This window comes from Gracilinanus agilis, chromosome 4 (genome assembly GCF_016433145.1).
Source record: "Gracilinanus agilis isolate LMUSP501 chromosome 4, AgileGrace, whole genome shotgun sequence".
Classification (NCBI taxonomy): domain Eukaryota; kingdom Metazoa; phylum Chordata; class Mammalia; order Didelphimorphia; family Didelphidae; genus Gracilinanus; species Gracilinanus agilis.
In genome coordinates, this window is record NC_058133.1 from 75,231,345 (window position 1) to 75,253,976 (window position 22,632).

At 34.0% G+C, this 22,632-nt stretch overlaps 1 protein-coding gene across 1 annotated transcript in view; it reads left to right on the plus strand.

Annotated features, from left to right (window-relative positions):
• The window catches only part of CEP350 (centrosomal protein 350), a 187,389-nt gene that overhangs the window by 51,968 nt on the left and 112,789 nt on the right, over positions 1–22,632 (plus strand). Inside the window, exons 5-10 of the mRNA XM_044673549.1 lie at positions 115–281; positions 4,385–5,000; positions 8,289–8,402; positions 12,509–12,622; positions 19,874–20,020; positions 21,593–22,254. Of these exons, the coding sequence (XP_044529484.1) occupies positions 115–281; positions 4,385–5,000; positions 8,289–8,402; positions 12,509–12,622; positions 19,874–20,020; positions 21,593–22,254 (1,820 nt within the window). The remainder of the gene's footprint in view (positions 1–114; positions 282–4,384; positions 5,001–8,288; positions 8,403–12,508; positions 12,623–19,873; positions 20,021–21,592; positions 22,255–22,632) is intronic.

Below are 22,632 nucleotides of genomic sequence, written 5' to 3' on the forward strand. Positions count from 1 at the left end.
ATACTAACTAGTGACCTAAAACTGCTAAAGAATATTATTTTCTTGAATTCTAACCAATATAGGGTTATTTATATTATGTAAATATTATAACTTCATAATTTTCTTTTTCTTCAGATGGTAGATATTTAGAGGATTGTTTGGGTATTGCTCCATCCAACAAGATATCCAAGTCACGAAAAGAAAAATCCTCTCGAAGTCCTCTTCGAGTCACTACCTTAGAGAGCAATGTGAAGAAGAATAACCACGTGGAATTCCGCGAACCCTTAGCTTCATTTAGGTTAGTGTTAAACTAAATTAATTTTGTTAATAAGTTTAGTCTTTAATAGTAGACTAGGTGGGAAATTTATAATTCATTTAGCAAAGTTTTTATAGCACTTTGGTCTTAAAATCATTCTTCTAATTGATTACAAAAACATAGACCAAAAGGCCCATCATGTTAAATACTGCCCTTTTTAGATGTGTCCTTTTTTGGGTTGTGGGGGAATAAAGGAGGGATAGTATAGAAGAAAGGGAAAGGAATACACAATTATATAGGGCCTATTATGTGCCAGGTACTATGGTAAGTACTTTTTTACAAATATTAACTCATTTAATCCTTATAATAACCCTGCGAGGTAGGTACTGTTGTTATCCCCACTTAACAGTGAAAAATAGAGAAGTTAAGTGACTTGCCCAGAATTATAGAACTAAGAAATGTCTGAAGCTTATTTGAACTCGTGTCTTCCTGACACCAGCCTCAGCACTCTATCTACACTGTACTAATTAGAGGAAATAAAGTAGTTTTTTATCTTCATTTTTATAGTAAATATCCTTCAAGAAGGAAATTTTTATTCATTACATGAAAATTTTGAAGACTTTTTTTACTACATCTAAAATAAATGTTTCTTTTATGTAATGAACTAAGAATCAGGTTTTAATTTTTTTGTAGTAGTAGTCAGTTACACTTCCAGAGGAAGGTACAGTAAAAAAAGAGTACTAGGTTCAGATCTTGGTTCTTCTCATGGATTCTTGCCATCTATATGACCTTCAGCAAGTCACCTAACATCTCTTGTCCATTATTTCCTCATTTTTAATGAGGTATTTAGACTAGGTTATCTCTTAAGATCATTGTCAGCTCTAAATATCAAGGCCTATCCAGGAATTATACTTTGGAGATGGATCATGTTCTGTTTGAAGACAAACTTATTTTAATTTGAAGAGCTCTATTATCATAAAGTTAGCTATTAGATGATGATGTTAATTTAACATTTAATTTAAGCTTTGTCATGCCAAGTCATTGCAGTCTGTACCAATGGATAGTTTATGTCAGTGAATGAAATAATGGATCCTTTCATTATTGATTTATTGTTACCTTAACTAAATTAAATTCCTCTTATGAAAATACTTAATTCTTTTAATGCTATCTCCTGCTCTTGCCAGGTGTTTTCCATAGCAAACAGGAGTTGTTATCAAAGATGTGTAATATAAGGGGTACAGAGTAGATAATAAAGTATTTTACATAATTCATAATTGACAGCTTAAAGTTGTTAGCAGATAAAAAAAATTACAGAAGCATGTAACTTTCCACACTGGGTAGTATGTCAGTAATGAGTAGAGTTGAATACATATGGATATTAGATCTCCAGTCATATTTTTATGTGTATTAATTATAATTTAGAACATTACTCCTTTATTTTTTCAACTCTTTCAATGATGACTTAAAAATTAGGTATCTAGAAAGAGGTATAACCAGTAGGCCTCAGCCAGCCAGAGAGCTCAGATATGGGTATATTTGATGACCTTTGAGATCTTTTCTAACTCCCAGATTTGGAAAGAGCATTGGCTTTGGAGTCTAGGTTCAAATCCTACTTTTGCCATTTGTCCTATGTATGATCTTGGGCAACTTTGCCTATCTCTTTTGTGATATAACTTCCTCATCTTTCAGAAGAGGAAGGTGGACTGTATGAATTCCAAGCTTCCTTTGAGCTCTATATCTGTAGTCCAGTTGTATGTTAAATCTCTTTTTTGATGTTGAGTCTTGAGTGACTTTTGGAGAAGGCTTGTTTCAGTGTTAGAGATAGGGAAAAAGAAAAAGGGAGATGTTTGGGAGGTGAAAAATTTAGTTTGGACATATTCAACTTAGTTTACAATAGGACATCCAAGTGGAAATATACAATAGGCATAAGATAATATAGTGGAGATCATGTCTCTACGTCCAAGGATCCTTCATCTGAAGAGCATTAGTGGATGCTGAAAGTGACTAAGCTATTGGGAAGAAAAGAAGGCATTTGAGAGAAAGAAAATCAGAGGGCTAAGAAATGAAATTTGGGAAATTCACACTGGGAGGAAGAGAGAAAGGTAGTAAAAAAGATAGGGAAGTAATTAGGGGGAATCTCTAAGTACATAATTGATAAATTACTTTCCCAGGGATCTTCAGTGATCAAACTGAAATTCTAGATAAGGTTTCTAATTCAGTCTAATGGCCACATTCTTCTGTTTTGCCAGCTACTCTTTAGAATTTGGTGACTTAAGAAAAGAGAAGCAGTACAGCACTTGTGAATGGAGGACTGGCTTTAGAGTGGGAAAGAAATGCCTGACATGCTTGTTGTATGATCATGGGCAAACAACTTAACTTCTTAGTATCCTCAGACAATTCTCTGAGACAAGTTTCAAAGTAGTTGCTGATCTGCTTTAATAGAGGGAGTTTCCATACTGGCCTCTCCAGAATTTGTCAAAGGTACAGAATTTAAGGAGGAAAAAAAAGAACCTTAGGATTATATGAGAACATATCATTTTCCCAGTTGTCATAAGCTAGCTCTTTTTGTCTTTGAGATTTGAGGCATTAATAATCTCAGTCTATCACTTTATATCCTTTATTTTCTTAATGATGCCATTTAGGTAAAATTATTATTGAATTCAGTTTTACTATAGTACTTTTTCAACATTTCTATTGATTACATATTCCTAAAATTAGCTTCAATTTGAGAATAATGAAGTTATTTTAAAATGTGATCCATTTGCCAATTAGAAATCTACTTAAATAAGAAATATTAAAGTATTACCTGACAGTATTATAAATAAGTTATTTCACACCAATTAATTTTCTGAATAATTGAAACATATCTCTTCCCTCTGTTGCCCTCTCCTCCCCTTCCTCTCCTTTTTTTTTTTTTAATGAGAATTGATCTATCTTGTTCAGGCTGGAAATACAGGAACTCTTTATAGGCCCAATCCCACTGCTGGTCATTATGGAAAGTAAATTTTTCCTCTGCTTTGAACGCAGGCAGTTTTCCCCTCCCTAGGCAAGCTTAGTATATAGATACTTGACCAGAATTCCTGAGCTCAGGAAATTCACCAGCCTAAGCCTTCTATTAGCTGGAATTATAGGAGTATGCTATCATAGCATGGCTATTTCAATCCTATTAATGGAAAATTTTCAAAAATATTTTGTGCCATTCTTGCCTTGAAGTGGAATATGAACATAATTTAAAATTTTCTTGATGATTCATTGTTTTCATTTGGATAATTGTTCTATTTTGCTTACATGTTGATAACCTCAACATTTAGTGAGGTATGAAGATCTTTATCTCTGAACCAAAAGACCCAGCATATTTTGGGTTTACTTGTTTGTTTTCAGGGAGAGACTTCTTATGCCTATTTTTCATAGTTTTTCTGTCTCTTCTCTTGAAGTCAAATGTCAGTTACAGAAAGAAGACCCTTCCGATATTTTATCACTATTCTGTTTTAGAAGACCAGATAGCCAAGTTTGTTGAATTTGCGCACAAAAAAAAGTAATAAATAGACTGTAAATAAGGAGACTTCAAAATATTCTTCTTTTAATAAAATAAATTTATGGACTTAGTAAGATGCATTTTGGTTGTTCAGAGATGGTTTTTTTTGGGGGGGTTATTTGTAATTTTTTTCCTTTTTCTGGAATTTTGAACTTATTTCATCTAGCATATTCATGTAGGAGTCACATTACATTTCTTCTGTTTATAATTTTTTTTTCAGATATTTAATACTTAAAGTTTATAGCTCTAAATTGGTGATGCTTGAGAATGTATTTGGATAGCTAATATTTTACATTTAGCCATTATAGTGGAGCTTGGTTATAGATTTTGTGTATTTGTGGCTAAGAAGTTAAGTTCTAATTCTATGTCTTGTGACCCTCAGGGAAGTCTCTCAGTTTAGCTTTTTTATGTTTTATCCTTTTAAAATCATAAGTAATTATCTCCCAACTTTGTTTATTGAGTTAGTATTTCTAATTTTTTTTAGCCAAGTTCTTTACAGTCATATAGGTACCGAGAATTCTGAACATAATTTTATTTATCTAGCAGATTATTGTATATTAGTTTTATTCTCAAATTGACCTTTTTTTTTCTTTTAATTACATCAAAGGGGGGAGACCTTTATTGCTCCATCCACTCTAAGTTCTAGCCAGTCAGATGTCAAACATTTGTATGGTTTGGACCCTACTACAACAGAAGAGACAATTGTTGGAGGAAGCCGAATGATATATAATCGGGATGACCGGGATATACATTGCCAGGATTTTGACAGCTCACAGTCTTCTGTTGTAAACGAAACCATTGTTAGGTATTTAAATGATCGCCCAGCAATTGATGCCTTACAGAATTCAGAAACTTTGTTCCGAGTGATGGCTCCTATTAGAACTGAGGAAGAAAAAACTAGTGGGTCTAAAGTAAATGAGAAGACTTCAGTGGGTAATGTAAGCCGTGATGTTGATATGAAAGTGTCAAGGCCAAGTGAATCTTCTCCATCTTCAAATAGTACTACCAGTGCCCAAAGATTAGATATCTTAAAGCGGCGACAGCATGATTCCAAACTAGAAAAACTCAAGGAGCGAATTAGAAAACAATGGGAGAACTCAGAAGATGTGAGTGGCAGAGGTCAGCATCTGGGACATGTTGACCAACCAGTAATGATAACCAGTATCGACAGTGGAGTGACAGCAAAAGTCCGGAAAGTGGCAACAGCACCGCCTGCTCCAGCATATAAAGGTTTGTATACTCCTCCAATATGTATTTTAATAGAGAAGGGAACCTTTTTTGGACAATGTCAAAATAATTTGTTTTTTAGCTTATTAAGGTTATTTTGTAGTAGATTGGCAGAACTGATAGATAACAGAAACAGAAATGATACTATTTACTATATATCAAGTTGACTTGATTGAAATTATCACAGTTTACAGGATTAGTTTTAAGGGTAATTTTTTCTTATCTATCTTGAAAATAATATCATTTGTACTGATTTATTTTTTTTCTACTTGTTAGATATTTTAAGACATAATGTTATCTGAAACTTTCCCATAAGTATTGTCATCATATTAAATAGTTTATACATTTATCCATCAGTGGATATTTATTTGATGCCTGCTATTTGCTTTTGTATAGAATAAATACTAGATCAAAAATAGGAGTGCCATTTTGTTAATCTTGTAATAACATTAATATGCATGTGTATGCATGAATGAGTGGGGTTTGTTTTTCTAGACCTCTGACTTAATTCATGTAAGGAACCCTGGTGATGAAACTCTTTGCCAATGCAGATCAGTAACTGTTCCATATCTTATATTCTTAAAAGGTTCCTTAGGGGCACTGAGAGGTTAATTGGACACATAGCCAGTATTTCAGAAATTGAATCCAGATCTTCCTGACTCCAAGTCTATATCTGCTGTACACTATTACTTTGTATGGCAAATATATTTACTACTAAAGCATAGAGATTATTCCTAACTTAGTTTTTTTTGTCTTTGCATATTTAAATCTTTTTATTTTTCTTTCAAAGACCATTGGTACACAGAAAAAACTATGTAAGTGGTATAAGAAAAGGCTTTAGTTTTCTTTAAGAGAGTAAAATAGAATGTTTCACTAGAACACTTTAAAAATTGAAAAGGAATATCTTTTACATGGGAGACTTAAGAAAGAAGGAAAAAGAAAGGCAGAATAAGAAACAGTGGGAATATAGGCAGACTAGGTTATAGACATTGAGGAATGAGAGATTCAAAAAGATATCCTTTCTGAGTTTGGCCAAATTATAATTGCTTAAGACTTAAAAACTGGTTTGACTTTTACAATTATAGATATAAATAAAGGATATCACTTCTTGGTGCTTGTCCATAAACTGCATAAAATTGTCTGAAGGCTGGAAGGAAATTATTGTCCTCCTTCCCTCTCCCCAAACTCTACCTTACATCACACCTTTGCAAAATCCACAGTTGGTCATTACTGTATTTTGCAGTGCATGGCAATGCATTTCTCAATATATCTTGTTAAGTGTCAGGTTTAGTTATTTTCATCAAAATTTGTCCATGTTTTAGATTGAGTAATTAGTAATTAATATAATACAAATGGGGCAGCTGGGTGGCTCAGTGGATTGAGAGCCAGGCCTAGAGACGGGAGGCCCTAGGTTCAAGTCCGGCCTCGGACACTTCCAGCTGTGTGACCTTGGGCAAGTCACTTGACCCCTATTGCCCACCCTTACCACTCCTGGGCCAAGGAGGGTCCCTAGCCCGGATGAAAAAGGAGGAGGGTTGGGCGTGGGGCTAGCAACCCCACCCTGTAAAAACTACATCTGCTAAAGAAACTGCAACCTAAAGTAGGGGCAGCTGGGCTAGCTCAGTGGATTGAGAGCCAGGCCTAGAGACGAAAGGTCCTAGGTTCAAATCCAGGCTCAGACACTTCCCAGATGGGTGACCCTGAGCAACAGTGTGACCCACTGCCTACTGGTTGTGGCCCTATGCTCCTAGAATGGAGTCCCAGGATTAAAAAAAAAAAAAAATTGACAAAAGCCTCCAGAATCTCTAAATTGTATTGCATATTCCCTTACATTGTTCCTTCCTAATAAAAGGAAATTCTCTTCTGGATATAGACTCTTTCAATAATGCATATTGGCCAAAAACAAACTAACTCATAAAAGTGAAATCTCTGAAATGCTTATCCATTTTAAAATAAGATTTCTTTGTTTTGCCATGATGAATGGCCATCAGCAGTAGTGTTCTTTTAAGGGCTAATAATTGAGTTAATGGCGAGTAATGTTATATTTGAAATAGATTAAAGAGATAGGCTTTTATTTTTATTTTATTTTATTTTATTTTATTTTTTTTTAACCCTTGTACTTCGGTGTATTGTCTCATAGGTGGAAGATTGGTAAGGGTGGGCAATGGGGGTCAAGTGACTTGCCCAGGGTCACACAGCTGGGAAGTGGCTGAGGCCGGGTTTGAACCTAGGACCTCCTGTCTCTAGGCCTTACTCTCTCTCCACTGAGCTACCCAGCTGCCCCCCAAGAGATAGGCTTTTAAAGTCCCCTTCTTCTTACATTTTTGACAGTTCCGAACTCTTACTGTGACAAAACAAAGGTGATGATAATAATAGATTTAATTAGTTGAGATTGGAGGCACAGGGCATTTTGAGAATTTGCAGAAAAGAAGGAGGAGCAGGATCCTTTTCCTTCTTCCAGAACATTTTCTTTCTTCTCTAAAACCTATTGGAGTTTTGTTTTCATTTTTATCTTTTATTTAATACATTTTTCAGTACCTTTATAGATTTATCTATGGCAACTCAAAGAGTTTATTCTGTAACTCCTTCCTAATCTTAGGGTTGTATTAACATATTTTACATCATTATAAATTTGTATGCAATCTTATTAGTTTTGCTTTTCATTTTTTTTGCATAGATCTTTTCATATTTTTAATATATCTCTTTGTGTTTGTTCTTTATGGAGATAGTATACTCTGTTTAGCCATCTTTTCAATTCTAGATATTTAGCTTATTTTTAGGGTGTTTTTTTTTCTATTACATTATTATATTACTATAACAATCTTCGTATAAGAATTCTTTTTCTTTCAAATTATTTTCTTTAGATATATTTGCTAATTTTATGACTAGTGAATGAATCAGAGAGATCCCCTCCACAGCTGAAACTGTTCTTTTCCTCCTCAAATTTTCCTAGAACTCTGTTTGCACTTCTTTGAAATGTATTATCTGTGTAACTGCTATATCTTTCTAGAAGAATGTTCGTTCCTTATAAGGTCAATGACTAATTTTTTCCCCTTCATAACATAGCATTTAATAAATGTTTGCTGAAATAGATTGAATTTAATATATTTCAGTGTTAAATTTTGTTTTTATAATACCATTAAAATTTTTTCCTATCCTTTCTCTTGCTGTATCTTATTTTTATGATACAGTATATGTAGTGTGTGATAATGCATTTTTTTTCCTAAGGAAAAACCTCAGCCTTAGCTCTGACAACTCTTAAGTATGTTCTGTCTTGTTGGTTTATCATAGGTTTCAATCCTGCAGAAACTAAAATTCGAACCCCTGATGGAAAGGTGTGGCCTGAAGCAGTGTTTCATAATATGAGTAGAGATTTATATCGAGACCTTGGATTATACTTTGGTGGTAAGAGGCAGATTCTTTAAAAATATAATCTGAAGATTTTGTATGTATGATTGGATCCATATGACCCTTTCCTACATTTTCTCCTACCATCTTTAACATAATCAGAACTAAAATGGTAGCAAAACCAAAATGGAATCTAGCATTGTAGAAACAGGTTTGTTGGTTTTTTTTGTCCCTTTGTACCACTTTCCATCTCTGTTCAACCTTGGGCCTAAAACAAAAGGTGAGTTTTGTCACTTAAACAATTGACTTTAAGGTCTATAACCCACATAGAATTACAAAAAGTAGGGTAAAATTAAGAATTAAGAATGGACAAGCATGAATATCTGTCTATCACTGGAAGAAGTACCCAAATTGAAGAGGTTACAGATCTATTCAAGTATTTTAGGTTTCTAAAGCACTTTATGAATATTTTCTCATTTAAATCTCTCTGAAACTGTATGTGATAGATAGGTAATTATGATTGGTATTATTCTATTTTTACTAATCAAGAAACTGTGAGGCCCAGAAATTATGTTTGTCCATGGTCACACAGCTAGTAAATATTGGAGGTGGTGATTTAGCCCAGATCTCCCTCATTTCAAGTTCAGTACTCTGTCCACTACATAAGTACCTTCTCTTTAGTCTGTGTTACAGGGCTAAAAGTATTGCTGACAAGGCAGAAACCAAGCTATTTTAAAATTCTGAGTTGTACTAGTCTTCTTCTGAAAGAGATAAATCAGAACCCTGTGAGTAAAGTGTGTTTCTTCTAGATATTTTATATCCTTGAGTTGTTCAATAATTTGTTATGCTGCTGGTGAAAAAAAATGCTCTTTTGAGATTGAGAAATAGAAAGGAGATACATTATAAGGCAATATTATAATAGAAAAAAAGCATAGGAAGATGGTTATGGGAGGGGGACACTTACCAACCTCATCCTCTTCCCTGACCCCAAGTTGTTCCAAAACCCATATGGACTGCTTGACTGCTTACATGCCTTAGGTGAGATGGGAATTACCAACTCTTTCCTTCTCATGAGTTGACAAACCACTAGACCATATCCTCTGTACTGGTACTGTACTGATACTCTACTGATGTACTTAACTGACCTATTGATGTAGCTTAAGGACTTTTGAATCATGCCATCTACTATGACTGATGCATCTTTGGGACTTCTGGACTTTCCATCTACCCATCAACTGAAATTGATTTTGTATTATTTCCTTACCATCTGTCTTAGAATTCATTCTGATATCAGTTCCAAGGCAGAAGAGCCATAAGGGCTAGGCAATTGGGGTTAAGTGACTTGCCCAGGTTCAAAGCTAGGAAATGTCTGAGGGCAGATTTGACCTTCTGTCTTCAGGCCTGCCTCTGTCCACTGAGCCACATAACTACCCTATTTCTCTTACTTTAAGTGTGAGCTCCTTGATAACAGGGCCAGTCTTGTCTTGCTTTTTATAATTATATCTCACTGTTTAATATAGTACTTACCACAAAGTAAGCATATAAGAAATGCCCTTTTCATTCATTTTTTAAGGCATAGTGAAGTCATCATGAGAAGACTAACAGTTATAAGGATAATAGAGACCTTTGATAAGATTAAACTCATTTAAAAATTTCTTTTTAATACTTAATTTTCTTTTTTTAAAATTTTTTCCTTTTTTTAATTTTTATTTTGAATATTTTTCCCATAGTTACATGTTTCATGTTCTTTCCCTCTCCCCCAAAGCCCCCAACCCCTCCATAGCCAAAGCACAATTCCACTGGGTTTTACATGTATCATTGATTAAGACCTAATTCCATATTATTGATAGTTGAACGAGAATTATCGTTTAGTGTCTACATTCCCAATAATATCCCTATCAGCCCATGTGTTCAAGTAGTTGTTTTTCTTCTGTGTTTCTCCTCCCACAGTTCTTCCTCTGAATTTGGCTAGTTTTCTTTCTCATGAGTCCCTCAGCCTTGCTCTGGATCCTTGCATTGCTGCTAGTAGAGAAGTCTGTTATGTTTGTTAACACTTAATTTTCAAAAACATCTTTATCTTTATTTTGAAAGCTAAAAAGTCAAAATAGCTTAATATCTAAGAAGATCAGGTCACTCAAACTTCAGGATAATGACAGTTAACATTTTTCTTTTTGTACCAAGTAAGTGTAATAAAAGTATTATTTTTCAGTTGTCAAATTATAAGGTTTTTCTCATGAATTCCTCATATGTGATAAATCTGTAGTGGGTTATATGATTCATAAGAGACATTTGAGATAATACTCCATGATTTAAAAAAATTAAAAAGGTGAAGGTTCCCCACAAAACATAATTTGGGTCTTTTGCAGACTGAAGGTACTTTTGGTGGATTCTTCTTGTTTCTTTTGTAGGATTAAATATGAAGTTATAAGCCTCAGTTGTATTGAGAGAGTTCAACTAGATATAAGGGGAACATTTTTTAAGGATGATTAAAAATTTGTGAGGTTCCTATTCCTGAAGTTCTTTTCAGATCAATTATACATTAGTCTGACTTGGATGAGTTATACATACAAATACCTGAAAGTAGTAGATGACTTTCTAAGATTTTTTTACCATTTTGAATAACACTAGAATGTTCCCCAAATTTTAAAAACTGATGGTTTGTAGAATCACTTTCCTAAAATTCTGTCCATAATTTTTAATTTGAGGACTATCACAGTATCAGAGTAAACTAATTCTTTGTATGTTTCTGTATCAAACATTTTGTATTATAGACTACATTAGAGATTGTATTGGAGAAGGCCAAGTTTACAGACCAGCATTAGAAAATATTAAAGGATGTAGATGATTTATCCTTAACTCCTTTCTTATACCTTTAAAAATACTTGTTTAACTTTGCTTTATTGTTTCCCTTGTCATTTCCAAACCGAATTCCATAAATATGCCATCATTGAAATTGATAGTTGTGGGGCAGTGAGATGGCTCAGTGGATTGAGAGCCAGGACCAGAGATGGGAGGTCCTAGGTTTAGATCTGTCCTGAGATACTTTCTAGCTGTATGACCCTGGACAAGTCACTTAACCTCTATTGCCTAGCTCTTACTACTTTTCTGCTTTGGAATAATACTGATTATAAGACAGAAGTTGAGGGTTTAAAATAAATAAGTAGAAATTGGTAGCTACTAAAAAGTGTTAGTTTAAAGAAATAATATAGGGTCAAGCTTCTAGGATTTTCTCTTTTTACAGTAAGGAAATGTACGATTAAGTTAGAACTCTTCTACTCCTTCACTTTGGGCCCACTTAGGATTTCTTTCTTTGTGTAAAATGAGAAGCTTAGCCTAGATGGTTTCTGAAGTCACTTTTAGCTTTAGCAGTTGATGAAGTTCGTTTTTTTAACCCTTAAAATACATAGGAAGTTTGACATAATTTAACTCCTCTGACCCATTTTAAAATTGTATTTTTGTCTAAAATCTTATAAAGTTCCCGACTTAAGAAACTATTGGAAGTTTTATCTGTATTATAAAAATACCTCTCACTTAAATCTCCATTTTAGAAGCTAACTGTTTAGATTTGTATAAGTATAGTTAAGTTCATTCATGGGATCAGAGTTTTTTAACCTAATTCATCTGTCAATTTATAGGTAAAATGAAAAAAATACAGTTCATAAGAAGAATGACTATTGTTTTCTATGAAAATTGCCTTATGAAATTTTATCTCAGAATTTTAATACTAGTTCAACTTCAGAATACTTTTCTAAAAACTGTAAACTAGGATTCTGTCAAGATTTTTAGCTGAAATTCTAAAAATGTTATATGTATAGCTGATATTATAAAAATTAGGCAAGATTCCCATTGGCCTTCCTGGGAAAACAAAATTTAAAAATTTAAATATAACTCATGGAATTCATTCTATCGTACCTATAACATTGACCTACAAACTTTTTCATAAGAACATTTGGAGCTGAGAGATAGTGGTATGTCTTTAAGAGATTGTAACTATAAAAAAATCAGAAGTAGTAAGTAAGTAAGTAGTCACAGCCTTTTATTGCCTATATATAAAAAAAATATTCATTTTTTAGTTAGTTGTTTGCTTTTTAGCTTCTCATTGGGATGATGGTAATGATGGTAATCATAATGTTGTGTATGGTATATGATTTTTTGCTTTTCAGGGGATGTCTCAGTAAAAGAGAAGCTTCCTGAAAAAAGTAAGGAGAAGAAAGCAGTCAGACCAGTTAGAAAAGTACAAAAGGTAACACAGACATCAAGTCCAGATTGCAAATCAGGTTAGTATATGTTCTTTCATCAGTTCTCTAATATATATATATATTACTTAGACCGCATCTGTTGAGATAGGTTAATATATGGAGATTAACGAATAACAAAATATCATGGATTTTGATCAGTGCTTGTACTTGGAATCAAGGCAGATTATATTCCTGACTTGGATTATAACCTCTTGTCTCCAGATGTAACAAGTATAACATAATGGGTTTGTATTTTTGGAGTAAAGTGATTGGTTGTAACAAGGTTTTAAAAGAAAAACATAGTGAACTTTAAAAATATGTGAGAAAAATGAAAACAAGAACATTTTATGTACTTAAACTCCAATGTCAATTCACTGTTATTCTCTTAAATTTGTAGCGTTTATTACCTGTGAATAATTTTGTTAATTGAATTTTGGGGGGGGGGATTTAGGAGAAAATAGGGACTCTTCATGGTTTGGAATGTATTAGGGAAATCCCATAGAGCGATAGCTAGAGCAGAATAGGGAAAGATTTTCTTACCATGCGGGCATCTTCCATTTTAATGAAATCCATAAATGCACATTTATAGGCCTCTGCCAAAATTGGACCTTGCTGTCTAGGGTTATAAAGTAGAGGTATAAAATATCCCATATTTATCCATATTTCTCATAGGATCTGTTTATAATGCTGGAATTGGCACATAGATATTTGTATCCCATTGAAGAAATTCTTCCTTCCTTTTCTTTTTCCTTACCCTTTTTTCGCCCTTTCTGTCTGTAATGGAGTTAGAAATACCTAGATTTAGATCCTGCCCCTAACATTCATTAGCTCCCTAAGAGTCTGGAGATAGAAATATTTTATTGATTGGATAGAGAAAGCTCAAGACACCCTTAAGTGTCTTAACTTTCAAACTGTCATTTGATCTCTTAAAGTTGTTGATTTATATATTACATCCTAAAAATTTTTTAAATTATTTTTCAGAAATTCTTTGAAAAAAACTTATGTGAATGAATTACCTTTTAATGCATTATATAAATATTGGCTCTTAGCTAGAAATAGTGTAGTGTAGTGGGTAAGAATGCTGAATTTGGAGTCAAGAGGAACCTGGGTGTTAATCCCACCATTGAGCAAGTCATTTAGCCTCTATGAGAACTGCCCTCTTCTGTAAAATTAAACTTGTTATACTTATTTCACAAAGTTGTAGTCATGCTTGAATGAGAGAATAGGCAAACCATTGCAGATTTTTCTTGCTACTTCCCCTCCTTATTCATTCCATAACCAGCCCTTTGCTTTCTGGCTTCCAGCTTCAACTAAAATTACTCTTTCCCAAAGTTACCAGTGATGTATTCATTGCCAAATCAATGATCTTCTCTCAGTCCTAATATCTTTCTGCCTACATTTGACAATGCCAACCACTATCTCCTTTTGGATACTTTCTCAATATTAGTTTTCATGACACTACTGTCTCCTGATTCTTTTACCTGACTGACCTCTCCTTAGCCACCTTTACTGACATATCATCCATAGGGTGTTCCTTATCTACGAATGTTTCTTAAGATTCTTTATTAATTCCTTTCCCCCCGTCTCTACTCTCTATCTTGGTAACTCCATCAGATCCCATGGATTTCACTATCATATTCAGGCAGATGGCTCTCAGCTCTAGGTATCTAGGTAGCCCCAATATCTACCAGGTCTTGATCCCCCATTACCATTTGCTTGTTGGACATTTCAAAATGGATGTTCCAGAGACATCTCAAATTTAGCATGTCTAAAATTTAACTCCTCTTTCTCCATAAGACTTTTTTCTTTGTAACTTCATATTTTTTGAAGCTGAAAGCAGTGAGGTAGCACAGCGGATGGGCTTGAAATCAGAAAGACTCATCTTAATGAGATCAAATCTGGCCACAGATATTTACTAACTGAATGACCCTGGGCAAGCCTCTTAACCCTGTTTGCCTCAGTTCCTCATCTATAAAATGAGTTGGAGAAAGAAATGGCAAACCACTCCCATGTATATTTGCCACAAAAACCACAAATTGGGGTCATGAAGAGCCAGACATGACTGAAATGACCAAGCAAGAACAAAAATTTGTTTGCAGTTCTAGTCTCATAGTATTGGCATTATCCTGGACTCTTCACTCTCCTTCACCCCACATATCTAATCACTTGTCAGATCTTGCCTTTTTAGCCTTTACAACAGGGATCGGCAACCTTTTTTGCTGTGAGAGCCATAAACGCCACATTTTTAAAAATGTAATTTCATGAGAGCCGTACAGTGCTCACAGTACCACTCCTGTAACAGCGCCTGAAAAAAAAAATTGACTTTATGGCTGCTGCAGAAAGAGTCATACGTTGCTGACCCCTGCTTTACAACATCCTTCACATCCCTTCTCTCTGCTTAGCTATCACCTTAGTTGAGGTCCTCATCACCTCTCACCTAGATCATCCCAAAGCCAATCCCAAAGTTGTGCTCCCTGTAATCTGACCATGTGACTCCCTTCCTCAGCCAACTTTAATGGCTTCCTTTTGGTCTAGGATAAACTATAAATAGCTCTCTTTAGTTTTGTAAGTCCATTACAACTTGGTGTACCATATGCTGTATTTCCTAGCTGCCTCATTGTATATATATTTATACTGTAGCCTCCCCAATTAGAATATAAACTCATTGCAAGTAGCAAATGATCTATTCTTTGTACTTGTATCCCTAGCTTAGCACAGTGTCGGGCACATATATAGGAGATGCTTAATAGAAATACTTGTTGATTAATTAGATTACCTTTGAGGTTCTTTCCAGCTTTAAAGCTGTGATCTTCTGTCTCCATCCACTTGTCACCATTAGTCCTGTATTCTCTTCATTAATTCTTAATTTGTTTGAATTTCCTTCTATTTTCTTTTTTTACATTTAGATTTTTTTTTACTATGAATTTAATCATCAAATATTTTAGTATACCAAGAACAAAAATGAGGATTGTATACAAAATTTCAGACTTCTGTTACATAGATTTTAACATGATAGTAACAAATAGAATCACAGCTCCTGGCCTTATCCTTTATTCCTTAGTAACAAAATTATCTTATTTGTTTTTGATCCCTTTTGATTTTTTTTCCTGTATATCTTCTTACTTCTCTAACACTTTCCATCAACTTGCTGTCTCTTATAACAAATAAATTACTTAAACTTGCTGCCATTGTGACCTTGGACAACATATCTAACTTTTCTGGGCCTCAGTCTCTTTATCTGTAAAATGAAGGGGTTCAACTAGATGTCATCTAAGGTCTTTTCTAGCACTACATTTTTGGATGTAAGCAAAAAAAAAAAATCAGCACTTCATTCCACTTTTTCACTCTCCTTCCTATTAATACTTATTCCAAATTCTTCTCAATCATCTCCTTTTTAGAAAATTTCTTTCCTTCCATCTTTCCCACTCAGTCCACCTTTTCACAATTTTTTCTGTTTTGGCAGCTTGCAGAAGTAGTAGTAGTGTCACCTTTGTTGCTACTGTTGGTTAATGGCGCTTCAGTAACAACCTTTCTTTCCAGCAAAGATCAGACTGATTCCTAGACAAGCTAGGCTGGTCAGAAGGGAATAATTTCTGGTGGTAGGGACAAGTTAGTCTGTTTTTTTAATGACAGAGAGTATGCTTTGCCAGTAAGGAGTAAGTAAAGCACAATGCCTGTACATGTTAACAATTTTCATTTTTTTTTTTTTTGTATTTTTTTTAAACCCTTACCTTCTATTGTGGAGTCAATACTGTGTATTGGCTCCAAGGCAGAAGAATGGTAAGGGTATGCAGTGGGGGTTAAGTGACTTGCCCAGGTTCACAAAGCTAGGAAGTGTCTGAGGCCAGTTTTGAACCTAGGACCTCACATCTCTAGGCCTGGCTCTCAATCCACTGAACTACCCAGCTGCCCCCGACCAAGGATGTTTATATCTTATATAAATTTCTACAAAAACATAATGAAGAAAGTACTAGTTGCAAACCTACAAAAAAGCAATTTTACATCAAGTCCCCCAAAATCTGGAGCATTCTTCCAGTACCATATCTAATTCAAGATGCTTCTGGAGTAAATCTCATTGACAAGAAAATTTCTTATTTCTTGTTCAAAAAGATTTTTCAAGAGGTAAGAATCATGTTCTGGAAGATTCATACCTGAAAGAGACCAAGATTTAACATAAATAAATGGTTTTAATCTTAATAATCCAAGGCACTAATTCAAACCATGCTCTGGATCTTCAGCTCCCTGACACGGCAGCCTGTTTATATACCTCTTTTTTTTAAAGAAGACTCTTTCCAGTGGAAATATGCAATACAAAACTGTTCTAAGAAGAAAAAAACTTAATTTCCTGAAATCTAAAAATGAAAAATTTTCAGTGATGTTTGCTAAAGAAGAAAACTTTTTATCTCTTAGGAGACTCTTCAGTATTCTGTTTGAGCATAAAATTCAGTGTTGTGTGCACTAAATGTGAGATAACTTAATTTTTTCCAATGTAATTGCTGCTCTTGACAAAACAGCATTGGTGGGCAACAGTTTTATTTCATTTTAAACTTTGTTTTATGGAATATCCAAGTGAAAATTTTCTCCAGGTTTCCACTGAAGGATCAATCCTTTTAAAAATGGCAGGAACCAACAAATGCACACAGACTTTTGCAACATGTTATCAAATAAAATTCTCTGAATAAAAACAAAAAACAAAATACTTATAAATTAATTATTGTTTTCCCAGCAGTAACAAATTGTTTCTAGAAATAAAAAACTATAAATAATTGCAAGTCATGTTTAGTATCTTAGCTAAAATTCAAGATAAGTCCCTTCCTACATTCTTTGTGTAGGGATTTAAAAGGCTGAAAGTGAGCAAAAAAATATGACAGTTAAAGAAAGAGATAAATGTTGGAAGGGATGTGGCAAAATTGGGATACTAATGCATTATTGGTGGAGTTGTGAACTGCTTCATCCATTCTGGAGGGCAGTTTGAAATTATGCCCAAAGAGCTATAAACAGTGCATACTCTTTGATCCAAGTAATACCACTCAGTCCCGAGGGGGGTGGGGTGGGCTCCTTGTACAAAAATATTTATATTAGCTTTTTGTGTGTGTGGTAGCAAAGAATTGGAAATTGAAGGGATGTCCATCTATTGGGTAATGGCTAAATAAATTGTGATATATGATAATGATGGAATACTATTATGCTCTAAGAGATGATGAACAGAATGATTTTAAAAAGAGCTGGAAAGGGGGCAGCTGGGTAGCTCAGTGGAGTGAGAGTCAGGCCTAGAGACAGGAGGTCCTAGGTTCAAACCCGGCCTCAGCCACTTCCCAGCTGTGTGACCCTGGGCAAGTCACTTGACCCCCCATTGCCCACCCTTACCAATCTTCCACCTATGAGACAATACACCGAAGTACAAGGGTTTAAAAAAAAAAAGAGCTGGAAAGACCTACATTAATTGATGCAGAATGAAATAAGCCGAACCCGTAGAACATTATACATAATAACAGCAATATTGTGGAATGATCACCTGTGATAGACTTAGCTACTTTCAGCAATACAGTGATCCAGGACAGTTCTGAGGGACTTATGATAAATCAAAGCATGCAATTTTTCACTTTATTTGAGTGTTTATTTTGAGGTTTTGATTTTATGAGTATTCTTTTACAAAAATGAACAACATGGAAATAGGTTTTGCATGATAATACATGTATAACTGATCAGATTGCTTGCCAGGTTTGGAAAGGGGGAGGGAAGGGAGGAAGGGAGACAATTTGAGTCATATAATTTTGGAAAACATGTGGAAAATTGTTATTACATGTAATTGGTAAAATAAAATATCCTTAGAAAATAAGTTAAAAAATAAGTTGGGCAAAAGAGTGTTTGGAGGAGGCATGTTTCTCTTTGAAGTTTCTGATTGGCTGTTTCAAGTTAGAGACAATTTCTCAATATGTTACTCACTGTCATGTTCATTAAGTATAAAGAAGTCAGTTGAACTGGATTATATTCTAAAGTGGTCATAAACTTTTTAAACTTTTAGAATAGATGTTGGTCTTTATTTAAATTCAAGTAATATTTATTGTTATGATAGCAACATTAAAAAAAATCTTCCATATAATACATTATAGTTAGCATTTATATCTTAGTTGTTAGATTCTCTGGCTAATTTTCAGGATTTATAGAGGCATTATTCTTTTTTTTAAATTTAAAACTTTTATTTAATTAATTAATTTGGAGCATTTTCCCATGGTTATAGGATTCATGTTCTGTCCCTTCCTCCCACCCCCTTTCGTAGCTGATGCACAATTCCACAGGGTTTTACATGTGTCATTGATCAAGACCTATTTCAATATTATTGATATTTCTGTTAGAATGCTCATTTTGAGTCAATATCCCTAATTATATCCCCATTATAGAGGCATCATTCTTCCCCCCCTCCCCCCCAATTTTTAGTCCTACATCTGAGGTCAAATATGTATCTTATTTTCGTGGTTTTTTTTTAACCTCTGAAATTTTTATTTAATTAATTAATTTAGGGTCTTTTTCCATGGTTAAAAAATTCATGTTCTTTCCCTCCCTTCCCTCCATCCCCTTCCCATAGCCCACCCGCAGTTCCACTGGGTTTTACACATGTCATTGATCAAGATCTATTTCCATACTATTGATATTTGCACTAGGGTGATAATTTAAGAGTCAATATCCCCAATCATTTCCCCATCAACCCAGGTGATAAAGCAGTTGTTTTTATTCTGTTTCCATTCCTAGAGTTCTTCCTTTGAATGTAGATAGCGTTCTTTCTCATAAGCCCCTCCGAGTCGTCCTGGGTCATTGCATTGCTGCTAGTAGAGAAGTCCTTTATATTGTATTGTACCATAGTGTATCAGTGGAGGCATCATTTATAAAACGGATATTTGATGCATTCTTTTCCCTTTTTCCTTTTTATAAAATTAATTTTTATTTTCAGTTCTGAATTCTCTCACTCTCTTTTCTCTCTCTTCTACCCAGTGAGAAGGCAAGAAAAAACAAAGCGTATTACAAATATGTATCGTCATGAAAAAAAAAACAAACCCTTATAACGTCTATAACTCATTATTTTCAAAGTCCTGATTTCATTGATGATGAACAAGATTTTAACAGACTACATTTAAAACATTTGGATATTTGATATACAGATAGAAATCATGAAATTTAATCTTTTTATTGACAACGAATGAATACAAGACAAATTGTTAAACCTGTGTGGCTTAATAGATAACATGTCTCCAGAGCTAATTACATTAAATTGAGTGCAATTTTATGTTTTAGGTGGTGGCCGTATGATAAGTACATCTTCTTGGCGAGATGGACAAAAGTTAGTAAAGAAGATTTTGGGTCCAGCTCCCAGAATAGAACAAAGAGAGCGAAGGACAGAGTCAAGCGATAGAAATGGAAAAGAGAAGACTACTAAATCCGGTGAGGCGATGTTATTATTATAATGAGGAAAAATTCAGTTGAATTAGTTTTAGAAATTTATGTATAAAACACTTTTTTGTGTGTGGTAAAACACTCATTTGGAAGTATTCAGGACTAAAGCATTATGGTAGTTTGGCAATAACAAAAAAGAATTTTAGTTTGATCACATCTATGGGTAAGCTTTGTCAAAAGAGATGATATGAATAGTACCTTCTTTTAATACTTTCCTTTAGTATTATCATCCATATGATTTTTGTTTTTGCTTTATATATATGAGCATAAAAGCACTTTATGTAGTTTATGCTAGGGTCTTGGCTGAGATTTGAAATAATAGATATTTTACATTTATTGAGTGTATGTTCTAGCTTTAAGTTTTAAAATACTCATGTTAACTATTATTTCTATCCTACAAAGCCTCTTTGAATAGGAATATTAATTAATTTTCATTTCAGAAAAAGATTCTGGAAGAATTAATAATTATCTATTTAGAAAGGTAAATAACAGGGTGTTCCCAAAGTCTGTGGCATTTTAAGGTTAATGCCTTAAAACTTCACTAAGACTTTTGGGCTATCTTATATAATTTTCTATATGTGATGTATATTTTTTCAGTGAACTATTTTCAACCAACTCTGTAAATAAAAATGCAAAAAATCCAGAGAATTTAGCAAGACAGTGGGTAGCTATTGTGCATATACACACTGACATACATACTAATATATAATTTGCTTCCATATTAGTATGTGCCTGAGAGCAGGAGATAGGCAGGGTTTATAGTGGTTATATACTTGCCTGTCTTATATACCTCTTCATACAGTTGTAGGCATTCACTCTGTTCTGTGTAGATTGAATAGTTATCAATAGTTAGAAATTCAATTAAGTTCAATTAAGCAAACATTTAAGTAACTGCTATGTAGATTATACTGTGCTGGGTTCTGAGTAAAAGCATAGTTCAATAAGGGAAATTCTCTTCTCATGTGAAACCTAGTTTTGGAGAACAAACACAAAATAATATGTGATGAGAACGTAAGCAAAGTGCTAAATGAAATCTTCCCTTCACAGAACAGAACTGAAAATTATATTTGAGGTTTTCTTGGAAATGGAAACATTTATTTTCTGCAAGTTTATTAAAACAAACATGAGGATATAGGCAAATTATGTACTGAGAGGTTTATTTTCATTTTTTCTTGTGCCAGACACCAAATTATTACAGACTTTTAAAGAAATGTCTCTTTTGGGAATTCTGTGGCCTCTTCATACACATTTCATTTTGAGGGGAATTCTCTAAACTTAGTGCCATTTTATGTAGCTTTATGAATATTTTAGACTTTATCTGGAGTAAGTTTCATTTGGAGTCTTTATTCCAAATTTAATTTTTAAAAAGTTTTCTCTCCTATTACTGCAAAGAAGCTAGCATTTCTCTTTCCATGAAGACTTATAGATGACATTTCCTTAGTTTACTTGATTATGAGTCTGTGAAGATGAAAATAAATTGCTTAATTTATTTTTTGTGCAATAAATTGCTAGGAATACATTTTACCATATTCCACCACACTAACAACTTTTACTTTACAGTTGGCCAAATCGGAAGAGCAGAATCTGATCCTAGATTAGATGTTTCACATAAACGGCGTCATCCACGAAGCACAGAACGTTCACGGAGTAGGGTTCGGCCTGAGAATAACTTAAAGAAGTTGCCTGCTTCTCTCCCAGATAGTAAACCAGAGGAAGACACCTTAAATAAGGACTTTTTGCCAGTTGAAATTCGTGGAATTCTTGATGACCTTCAATTAGATTCTGCACCTCAGGCTACAAAACAAGAAGCTGGGGACCGGCAGAATCAAAAATCTGTGGTACCATCCCAAAGTTCTAGGAGTCATAGCCCTGTTAAAAGAAAACCAGACAAGTTAACAGCTAATGAAGATCCTCCTGTTATTTCTAAAAAAAGGCACTATGATACAGATGAAGTACGCCAATACATTGTAAGACAACAAGAGGAGAGGAAGAGGAGGCAGAATGAAGAGAAGAAGGCTCAAAAAGAGGCAACTGAACAAAAGAACAAACGACTGCAGGAGCTTTACCGGAAACAGAAGGAAGCATTTAGTAAAGGGAAAAATGTACCATCTTCTGAACCTTCAGCAGCCAGAAGGTTACAGGAAACTTACTCTAAATTGCTGCTAGAACAAGCCTTATTGGAAGAACCATCTCATCAGCTACATGTTACACAAGAACAACAGGTAGTTTTATAATTTTTTGGATAAAAATATAGCGAGAGAGGAAATCACATTTTAGAAAAACAGAATATTTTGATGTTTGTTATAAAATCATCTGTAGCTACTAATATTCCAGATGTCGGTCATTCAGGAAAGATTAGCTAATCATAATGACCCTTTATTTATTAACTGAGGTAGTGATGGTTAGAGCATAAATTAATAAAAGTAAAGTAAAATAAAAACTAAAATTGAATTTTCTTTGGATAGATATTAATCTTTGCATTCATTATCAAGGCTACTAATTACATCTTTGTCTAGGTCTCACACAGAATCTTGATAGAGAAGTTAGGTTATAGTTGCAATGAATGTAGTTTTGTGGTTTGTTATGCCTTTAGTTAGGAT